Source organism: Engraulis encrasicolus, chromosome 1 (genome assembly GCF_034702125.1).
Source record: "Engraulis encrasicolus isolate BLACKSEA-1 chromosome 1, IST_EnEncr_1.0, whole genome shotgun sequence".
NCBI lineage: Eukaryota > Metazoa > Chordata > Actinopteri > Clupeiformes > Engraulidae > Engraulis > Engraulis encrasicolus.
In genome coordinates, this window is record NC_085857.1 from 56,410,549 (window position 1) to 56,421,576 (window position 11,028).

At 44.2% G+C, this 11,028-nt stretch overlaps 1 protein-coding gene and 1 long non-coding RNA gene across 2 annotated transcripts in view; one reads left to right on the top strand and one right to left on the bottom strand.

Annotated features, from left to right (window-relative positions):
• Positions 1-268: 268 nt before the first annotated feature.
• On the top strand, positions 269-10,794 carry LOC134458510 (transmembrane protease serine 9-like). Its single transcript, XM_063210859.1, has 11 exons — positions 269-503; positions 3,542-3,562; positions 3,987-4,149; positions 4,323-4,585; positions 4,769-4,896; positions 5,179-5,464; positions 6,391-6,553; positions 6,811-7,076; positions 7,510-7,640; positions 8,227-8,449; positions 10,041-10,794. The coding sequence occupies exons 1-11, from the start codon at positions 437-439 to the stop codon at positions 10,184-10,186; spliced, it is 1,857 nt and encodes a 618-aa protein (XP_063066929.1). The 5' UTR covers positions 269-436; the 3' UTR covers positions 10,187-10,794.
• Positions 10,795-10,894: 100 nt separating this feature from the next.
• Positions 10,895-11,028, bottom strand: part of LOC134455897 (uncharacterized) — a 2,377-nt gene continuing 2,243 nt past the window's right edge. Inside the window, exon 4 of the long non-coding RNA XR_010036188.1 lies at positions 10,895-11,028. This exon is cut by the window's right edge and continues 838 nt beyond it. This is a non-coding gene — a long non-coding RNA (uncharacterized LOC134455897).

An 11,028-nucleotide genomic window follows, 5' to 3' on the forward strand; every position in this document is an offset into this window, starting at 1 on the left:
ATCCATCTCATTAAGATCTGGGCTTGATAGAGGTTTTCTTCCTCAAGCTTTATGGTGATGCCAGGTAGATACGGTGCAGAAAGACACAGAGGCTAGAATAGAGAGAGAAGATTGATAGAGGACAGATAGAATAGAGAAAGAGCAGAAGAGAGATACATACATATATCAATATATATATATATATATATATATATATATATTTTTAATTTAACATTTATTTGACCAGGAGAAAAGACCTATTGGGATTAACAATACATTTTGCAAGGGTACCCTGGCCAAGAAGCAGCACAGGAATTGAAAGACAAACAGAAGTAGGATACAAAGAAGCAGAGCGACAAATAGAAGGAAGAACGAAAGAGCAGGAGAGCCAGAAGAGATACAGGAAAAAGAGAGAGAAGGAGAAGGGAGAGTAAGACAGAAAAGAAAGAAAAAGAGAATGGCTGCATCATCAGATTGGAGCTGTCTTCTCACTTGGACTGTCCTGATGGCCCTCCTGGGACAAGGTCAGTTTGCTGCTTCATCATGTGCGTGTGTGCGTGTGTGCGTGTGTGTCTGTGTGTCTGTGTGTCTGTGTGTTTGTGTGTCTGTGTGTGTGTCAATCTATGTCTGTGTCTGTGTGTTTGTGTATAATTCAAGCACATATCACATACTGTATGGGGCAAAAATACACAAAAGGCCCCACTAACAAATAAGTAGCCTGAGTGGTGATATGTGGTGTACATACTGAGGTCCTATTGTAACAATGCAAATTGTTGTGTTCTTGTTAGTTTGTTGTTGTTGTAAAACTACAAATGTAAAACCGTTAAATAAATTAAATGTTCTGTGTTTGTTTGTTTGTGAGTGTGTGTGTGTGTTCGTGTGTGTGTGTGTGTGTGTGTGTGTGTGTGTGTGTGTGTGTGTGTGTGTGTGTGTGTGTGTGTGTGTGTGTGTGTGTGTGTGTGTGTGTGTGTGTGTGTGTGTGTGTGTGTGTTTAGCAGTCTGGATTTGGCAGCTTGGGACTTGTAAACAAATTAACTATGACTGGGGTTTAGAATGGCAGGCCTTTCCAAAGTAAAGGCAAAAGAGCTATCAAAGTTAGCTATCAGCCTTCTTTGCGGCATAGGCAATGCTTATTCCCTGATGTGTAACCCCTAATTCTGTAATATAATTCTAAATAATGTGTGTGTGTGTGCGTGTGCGTGTGCGTGCGCATGTGCTTATGAAAGATTTTTCAAAATTATGTTTTCACTGTATAGCATAGTTACAGATGGCAATTAAGATTTGACAAGCTAATTTCAAGTTATGACAGAAACTTCTTCATTCGTTTTCAAGGTGCGGTCAGGAGTTTTTGAGAGCATGCCATCATGACTATTTCTTTCAAAAGTAATTGTTAACAAAAGTCGAAGGGGAAAAAATACATTTACCTCACACAGCACGGACAAATCTGCTGCTTTCCAGTTATTAATTCTGACCATAAAGGGGATTTTATATCCGTTTATATCCCAAATCCTCCATTTCTGTCACGAGTTAAACAGTGTTGTTTTTTTTCTCCTGACCCGTTCCTGCACTACAGCCATATGAACAACAGTTTGTCATAATAATAATGTAATAATATTATAGTGAAGCGTTATTTTTATATCTGATAATGCTCATTAATGGGAGCGTGGGGAACGAAAATGGCGTCCATAAAACATGTGACCAGTCCAGAACCAATCAAAGTAGTGGGATAGCTTGAACGTTCGAACCCATAGTTGGCCAGACTCTCTTTATATACGGCTCTGGCTGTGCTCTTTGGACAGTGACCCCTAGGCAAGCTGCAGGCACGGAGCAACCAGAGTGGGCATGCTTTATGTTTGAGGCTTTGAGCTCTGTGTGTATCTGAGAGTAGTAACCAGCTGATAGCTAGGCTAAGCAAGGTTTCGGGCCACCAGACTTTGCTTGTTTTGAAAACAAGCAGAAAAAATTACTCGACATGTTTTTAGAAAAATGTAATTTCTCTGCACAATTGGGAAACACCGGGAAACACAGCCAGGCGAGGTGACGCACCGCTATGAGAGCCTTGCAACTGAGTTTAACTTGGGGTGACCGTCCGATTGTGAAAAGGAGTGAGTAAAACTGTGTTTTATCGGAAGTTGGCCTTTAAGACCAAAAAAGGGTCGCTGCAAAAAATGTTTGGGAACCGCTTATGATTTTGGTCAAGCAAGACAGACATTGTTGATTTATTTAGTTATTTATTAATACTGTACATGGGGAGTGCCTCTTGAGATGTGACATCTCGTTTTCAAAAGGTTCCCCTTAAATCTGGGCAATACGTTACTGCACAAAACATTCACACTTACATACACACTCATTCAATTCACAGTCTCCCCCCACCTCAACAGCCCCCATAGCATTTGGTGTGTGTGTGTGTGTGTGTGTGTGTGTGTGTGTGTGTGTGTGTGTGTGTGTGTGTGTGTGTGTGTGTGTGTGTGTGTGTGTACGAGCGCGTCACACATCAGATTAAAACCAAGACAAGGTCAAACAGCAATAATAAAATACTTAAGATATAGAAGGCATTACACAGTAAGGCAAGATAAAAGAATATGGATAAAGAAGAAGAAAAAGGCCAATGTGTAGGAGTGTGTTGCGAGTCTTGATTTAAAAGTACTCGTTGTGGGAGCAGATCTCATGTCAGGGAGCAAAGTATTGCAGAGTCGAGGAGCTGCCACAGCAAAAGCACGGCCCCTTTTGGTTTTGCGGTGGGACTGGGCAATGTGGAGGAGACCTTTGTCGGCTGAATTATTGCTTCACAAATCATGGACATGGCACATTTGCACAGGACTAAGAATTTTCCGCAGAATTAGGGGGTCCATAATAAAAGTTACGTGCGAATCGGGCATAAGATGCGGAAACCTGTGTCTATGTGTCATGATAACCCACTGAATAATAATAATAATAACAATGATAATAATAATAATAATAATAATAATAATAATAACAATGATAATAGTAATAATAATAATAATAATAATAAACATATGAATTGTGGTCGAGATTGCAGACTTTCAAACAAACTTAATGATCCAATTCCCTGCACCCAAAGCTCTTCTTTTACTGTAAAATAATTAGGAGTTGAACACACTTCCTGGAAGAAAAAAAACAGTCATATGCTGCTCAAACACACACACACACACACACACACACACACACACACACACACACACACACACACACACACACACACACACACACACACACACACACCTGTCCTATTCCGTAATGATATGCATATTTGCAGTGCATGTTTTCATGTTTCTTTTCCCGGTTCCCAGCAGTGACACCCATCTAGAAACTTTCCGTCAGTGACATAAATATTCATGACTCTGTGTGTTTGTGCGTGCGTGCATGCGTGTGTTGTGATCTCCGCATTACCTCCGCTTAAAGCATCCCAGGACCGAGGCTAGCTAACATGCCAAACATGCCTATTGCCAATGCCTACTGTACAACAAGCACTCAAGGTCAAATTTGTGAATTGTGTTTGAAATCACTCAGTCATTCAGTCTTTCGTCCTCTCTTTATTCAGGTTCATGGGCCCAGGTCTCAGGTAAAGAATAATTCATTCATATTTATCCCCTGTTGAGGCCCTCCTCTTTTCTCATCTCTTCTCCTTTCTTCTCCTCTTTTCTCCTCGCTTCTCCTTTCCCCTCCCCTCACCTCTCATCTCCTCTCCTTTCGTCTCCACTTATCTCCTCTCCTCTTTTCTCCTCTCTTCTCCTTTCCTCTCCCCTCCTCTTTTCTCCTCCCCTCTACTCCTCTTATCTCCTCTCCTCTCCTCCCCTCTCCCAATGCCTCCCCTTCCCTCCTCCTCTCATCACCCCTCTTTATTTTATCCTTAACTTTCTTTTAATCTCTCGTTACACCTCTCCTTCATCCCTCCATCGTCCAGTCTGTGGTCTCCTCCTTCTGTATACCCCTCACCCTGCTGTTCATCAGTCCTGTGGTAACATGTCTTCCACTTCTTCCTCCAGGCTGCGGTAGTGCCCCCCTGAACTCTGGGGTGCTCAATGGCTCAGACGCCCCTGCAGGCAGTTGGCCGTGGCAGGCCAGTATCCACCGCTCAGGCAGCCACGTCTGTGGAGGATCCCTCATCAGCAACCAGTGGGTCCTCACCGCAGCATCCTGCTTCCCCAGGTAAGGAGAATTCACCTGGGTGAACAGACCACTCCTCCACTTTCTCCTGCGCTGCACAAAAATCCCACAACTCCCATGCCATTGTGTTGTTCTGACATCCCTTATGACTCTTTTCTTACCACAGCACCTCCACTGCCAGAATGACGTATTTTTTGACTGTTTTCTTACCACAGTACCTCTACCAGTGGACTGACGGTGTATTTGGGCCGTCAAAACCAGACGGGCAGCAACCCCAATGAACAGGTCAGGACTCCTTTCCGCATCAGCCGGCATCCCGACTACGATGCGAGCACGCATGAGAACGACATCGCCCTGGTGCTGCTGGCTGCTCCCCTGGTTTACTCCGACTACGTCCAGCCCGTCTGCCTGGCCGACAGCAGCAGTGCCTTCCACACTGACACGGAGAGCTTGGTTACGGGGTGGAGAAATGCTGCAGGTGTGTGTGTGTGTGTGTGTGTGTGTGTGTGTGTGTGTGTGTGTGTGTGTGTGTGTGTGTTGGATTGAGAAATGCAATGGGTAAGCGTTTTATTGTATTTGTTTATATAGCAGTGTGTTCTTATTCTCCCCATCTCTCTCTCTCTCTCGCTCTCTCTCTCTCTCTCTCTATCGCCCTCTTCAGGAGTGCTGCAGCAGGTGCGTGTTCCTGTGATGGGCAACAGACAGTGCATCTGTCTCCATGGCAGCAACAGCATCACTGACAACATGATGTGCGCCGCTGACCTGTCTTCAGACAACCAAACTTGTGTGGTAGGAACGCAGATTTGTGTGTTTGTGTTCTATCGACCTATCCATCTGTCTGTTTTTTCTGTCTGCGACATGTCTGTCTTTCAAGCAGAAAGGACAGACAGACAAGCAGTCTGTCTGTCTTTCTGTTTGTCTGTCTGTCCATATTGGCATAAATTAGGAAGGCAAAAGGCAGCATATTTGAACATTAACAAAAAAAATGTGCTGTTTTTGCTCAGTGTTTCTCTATATTTATCTCTTTATCTCAATATCTGTCTAAAGTCTGTCTACTGTTGTGTTCTCCAGGGAGACTCAGGAGCTCCCCTGGTGGTCAAACAGGGAAGTGCGTGGGTGCAGGCTGGCATTGCCAGTCAGGGGGGCAGGTGTGGTGGGGCAGGAGTGCCAGGTGTCTACACACGCATTTCCCACTACATGGATTGGATCAACCTGCAGGGCGTCACCCCGGGATACGTCAGCTTCCTGTCCCCAGGGCAGGACAGCAGTGACCTCAACGTCACCTGTGCAGCTCTCACCACCACCACTGGAGGGCCTACTAGCCCGCCCATCACCACCACCAGCAACCTCCCCAAAGGTAGGTCTACACCCGTGGTTCTCAACTGTTTTTGAATAAACCCCCCCAGGACCTCATCATAAGCCTCACACAATTCCCCTGTGACTTCATCATAAGCCTGCCAACGACCCCCTTAATATTAAAAAATAAAATGGACTAATGTCCCTCAATGTCAAAGAAGCACTGCCTCCTCTCAGCTGTATCCTTCTCAACCCCCCCCCCCCCCACAGGGGGACTGTAAAGCCCCTGTTGAGAAACAATAGTCACACACACACACACACACACACACACACACACACACACACACACACACACACACACACACACACACACACACACACACACACACACACACACACACACACACACACACACACACACACACACACACCACAGCTTTCAGATGACTCTCCTGTCAGCCGCCCTATGAGTACCACACGACTAACTCAGCCTTCTATTATGCTTGCCATTGGGCTCTTACACAGCCTGCATGCTATGTACTAGGGCTGCACGATTATGGAAAAAATCATAATCACGATTATTTTGATCAAAATCACGACTTCGATTATAATCACGATTACACCCGCCCGCCCCCTCTCAGCACTGTCTGCTTATTGGTTCACAGACTTATCCTCCACCCAGAGACAGTTGTCAACAATATTACTATTGGCTGAAATGTCTTTGTGCTGAGAACGTGCGAGCAGTGCACAAATCTGCAGGTGCGCGCAGCTTAGATGGAACACTGAATTTCCTCCCATAAAATCACGATTTTCATGTTTTGTAATCGTGGCAGCCAAAATCGTGATCTTGATTAAAATTCGATTAATTGTGCAGCCCTACTATGTACCATCTGTCACAATCAAATGAACAAAACTAACCAACTAACATACAGGTTTGTGGAACTTGTTGAAGCAAACTTCCTCTTGTCTCTTCTCATTTCTTTCCAGTGTGTGGTCGTGCCCCGCTGAACACTGGGGTGATCAGTGGCCAAGATGCCCCAGCAGGTAGTTGGCCGTGGCAGGCCAGTTTCCATCGCAATGGCAGCCACTTCTGTGGAGGGTCGCTTGTCAGCAAACAGTGGATTCTGACGGCTGCACACTGCTTTCCCAGGTACAGGCTACCTCAGGGATGACAAACAGAAGGTCCGGGAGCTGGATCCCGCTAGATGGTTCAATCCGACCATCCTTTGGGCTCACTTTGTATTAGACTGATCTTTCCAACGCTACATTGTCTCCTTGCTGTAGCACGTCCACAATAGGACTGATGGTGTATTTGACTCTCTTTGGTCTATAGCACCTCCACCATAGGACTGACAGCGTCTTCTTTCCACCTTTTGCAGTAACAGTGTATTTGTCTTCTGTCTATAGCACCTCCACCTTTGACCTTACGGTCTACCTGGGGCTTCAGAGCCAGGAGGGCAGCAATTCCAACCGGCAGATCAGGTTCGTTGCACGCATCGAGAAGCACCCCGACTACAACGCCACCTCTCGTGACAATGACATCGCCCTGGTTCTACTGTCCGCCGCCCTCACCTTTAGCGACTACATCCGGCCCGTCTGCCTGGCAGCTAACGGGAGTGTCTTCCACAACGCCACCGAGAGTTGGGTGACTGGATGGCCAAACTCAACTGCAGGTCTGTGTGTGTGTGTGTGTGTGTCAGGCTTGTACGAAATTCCGAATGGAAAGAATTTCAATTCAAAATATTGCCATACTACGAACACTAGGTGGTGCCATTACCTTGAATTTCTTTGAATTTAATCTACACCACCCATTGAAAGTACATAGAACACCACCACCTAGTGTTCGTATTATGGCATTACTTTGAATTGAAATTCTTTCCATTCGGAATTTTGTACAAGCCTGGTGTGTGTGTGTGTGTGCCTGTGTATGTGTGTGTGTGTGTGTGTGTGTGTGTGTGTGTGTGTGTGTGTGTGTGTGTGTGTGTGTGTGTGTGTGTGTGTGTGTGTGTGTGTGTGTGTGTGTGTGTGTGTGTGTGTGTGTATGTGTATGTACACCCCTGATCTAGAGAGAAGTTAAACTCATTGTCTCCTCTCCCTGTACCACAGAGAGCCCTGCCACCTTGCAGCAGGCAGCTCCCCTAGTGGTGGGAAACAGACAGTGCAACTGCACCAGGAAGGACCTTGATATCACAGACGATCTCATCTGTGCTGGAGCCGACACTGGAGGCACCTGTCAGGTAGCATACCTGCATCATGACACACCTGTGCATTAACATAAATCTAGGACAACCTCCTCTACATGCACGCTTTACGAATCTACAGCTTTTACACACTACTCATATAACTCCTATAACTCCTATAACTCATGTAGGCCTACTGCATTATTTGACACTAGGCGATGGTGCCCCTTATTGGCATATTGAATGTTTAACTGTTCTGCCAGTCAACGACAATCTAAATGTGTTTGATAAGGATTTTTTTATTGATTGCCCATTGCGTTGAGAAGGATATACAGCTGGAAGGGGGTGGTGGTTCGTTGCCATTGTGGGGCATTAGTCAATTTTATTGTTTAATACTAAGTCGGGCGTTGAGAGCCTTATGATGAGGTCCTGGGGACTTTCATTCAAAAAAGGTTGAGAACTAGGTCTAGCTGGACCGTAACACTCTAGAAGTCATTGATTGATGAGTTTTTTTTAATTCACTGCCCAAATTATATATTCTCAACTATGCCAATTACAGTAATTGAGCCTTGCTTGACTGCATACCTCATTATTTAATTGTCTTTAATTGGTGTTAATTATTTTAATTGGCTTGTCTGTCCAGAGGGACCTGGGTGGGCCTCTGGTTAGCCGGTGGAGTACGGTGTGGGTGCAGTCGGGTGTGGTGCCCTCTGGAGGCCGGGAGTGTAACAGCAGCCTGAGTGTCTACACCAGGACCTCCATCTACCAGACCTGGATCAGCTACCACCTCGCAGTCGACCCGGCCGAGTTCGTAATGTTTGACTCCACTGTGGATGATGCCGACAGCAGTTTCAAGTGTCCAGTTGGTGAGAAACATCATCTTCAACATTACGTAGCCCCTTACTACAGATGTGGTCGCCGGCGGGCAAATCCACTATTTGCTGGAAAGACTCAACTACATCATAACAACATTTCTATGACAGTACCAAGAGCCTTACGTAACAGATCAAGACATAGCCATTACAATTTTGATGACCGTAAGGTTATAACATAGGCTCTAGGCTGAGGGGTTAACTTCAACATTGCTCTCTCTCTCTCCCACTTTTCTGTCATTTTGTAACGTGTCCTGTCACACTCGCTCACTGTCCTGCAAAAACATGGCATAAAAGGTCAAAAAACCCAAAGGCATAAAAGCCCAAAAACACACATTTTAAAAAAAAACACTTTTTTGACAAATCTCCATCCCCATCAACACCTGTAACTACAACCCCATATTCATCTCTGACCTCCTGAAGTTTAACCTCATCTCCTGCCTCACCAATGGCAGCATCTCCACCCCTAACTCCTGTGATTACTGTACAACACCATCTCCATAAAGACCTGTAACTACAACCCCATATCCATCTCCAACTTAAACTTCATCACTAAAGGATAAGATAGCCCTGCACAGAGTAGTGCATGCTGCAGAAAAAAATCTCTGGCGCCATCCTTCCAGGGCTGCAAGATATATATGTAAGAAGGGCAAAGACAGGAGCACAAAGAATTATGAAAGACACATTCCATCCTAGTCACTCCATGTTCGAAAGGCTGCCCTCAGGGCAACGACTACGTTCCATAAGACGTAGAACAGAGAGACTGTGTAAGAGTTTTTTTCCTCAAGCCATCCGCTTTTTGAATTAAGACAATAACTATTTTTAATTATTTTTTATTTTATTTTATTATTTTTATTTTTTATTTTTTACCCTCCAATACAGCACAGAGCAGTTGCAATCCCCATTTCACTGCCAATTGTGCTTGCATAAGCACATGACAAATAAAAATCTTGAATCTTGAATCTTGAATCTTGAAACTAAAACACCTGTTATTACAACACCATCTCCAGTGGCGTATTCCAAGAAGGTGGTTCAGTAGCAAATCAAGTTTAGTAGTAAATCAGGTAATAAAAGAGCCTGGATCCCCATTACTATAACCAAATGACACCTGAAGGTGATCTATTAGCAGCTTTATCACTTACTGTTGGTCAGAGTTATGGCAACCCGGGGTACAGGAAGTCGGTTGGTGATATGATTCACATAGATTCACATAATTCTAGGCAGCAGCTTCCTCCTGTTTGCTAGAGACTATCACCTATCACCTATCATCTATGCCAAACTCTGCTAGTTGGCATCCGTTGTACTCGTAAAACTCATCAAAAGTTTTACCCTTTCTATTGTTCTTACAGCTTCCAGTTATTCGTTCCCTAAGTCTAGCAATGAAAATTCTACCTCCAAGCTTGGATAATACTGTTACATAATTGAATCATACTGGACCAGTTATCCCATCCAATTCAGTGATAATTGCTATCTTAGAAATAGAATATCACCACACTCTGAGGAACACTGGGAGAGCAGGAGGTAGAAAGAGATAGAATATTGCTTTGATTTCCATTCAATTCATTATTATTTTTCTGTTCTACAGCTCCAGAGACGACTACACCTCCGCCATCAGCCAAGACCACCACGTTGCCTCCTAGGTCATTTGCATCAGCACTCCGGGCCTCATTTCTTCAGCTGTGTGCTGGACTGGTGTCTGTGTTGTGTTTGTGTACAGCTGTGACCCTCTAGCCTGCTCTAGACCTGCTGTGGCACGTTTATCGGCAGTATAATTGCTAACTAAGTTAGCAACGTACTTGGTTGCAATACAATTTCCCATTGGCAACTTACTAAGTTGCTAATTGGTTAGCAATGGCACTGTCGTGAAACCTATCCTGTGTTTTCTTGGTTTGTACTTATGCTCTGACATACTGACTGTTTGGCATCATTCATGTGGGGGTCGTTTATTTTTAATTAATGAATCAATGATATTATATTTTCACATGTTCAATACTTTCCTTACGTGTAATTTAATGAGGCACTGCAATACACAATACAGGGTCTGCATTTACCACAACACTGATTTGATTATATCAATGACAGAATTTAAAGTCTGGAGTAATCCTGAATGTTGGGTACAGTGGGGAATAATTGTAATGATCTGATGCTTAGTTTTGAATTGATTTAATTAATTATTTCTTTACATAACATATATCTTAAATTCAATATAGTGAGCACTACAATATTGGGGCTTGTACCCTGTACCCTGAAGCCATTAGATTGCTAAATTCTAGTGCTCTCATATTGGTCTCTGGACTAGTGTTCTGTGATTTTTCCTTTTAAGGGATGGCCCTTAGTGTAACATCCTATTGATTTGTGTATTCATACATGTGTGTGTGTGTGTGTGTGTGTGTGTGTGTGTGTGTGTGTGTGTGTGTGTGTGTGTGTGTGTGTGTGTGTGTGTGTGTGTGTGTGTGTGTGTGTGTGTGTGTGTGTGTGTGTGTGTGTTGTGCACCTTAAAAATATCAACAGCACTGGGTTATTAACCTTGAATTGTGGGGAGAGGATCTAACTGTTTTTATTTTACTGTTTGA

Bases quoted from the DNA above. Each gene is read 5' to 3' on its own strand.
- LOC134458510 (XM_063210859.1), top strand. From the start codon at position 437: ATGGCTGCATCATCAGATTGGAGCTGTCTTCTCACTTGGACTGTCCTG. The intron at 4,586-4,768 runs GTGTGTGTGTGT...CGCCCTCTTCAG, and splicing joins GGGGTGGAGAAATGCTGCAG to GAGTGCTGCAGCAGGTGCGT. The intron at 8,450-10,040 runs GTGAGAAACATC...TCTGTTCTACAG, and splicing joins CAGTTTCAAGTGTCCAGTTG to CTCCAGAGACGACTACACCT.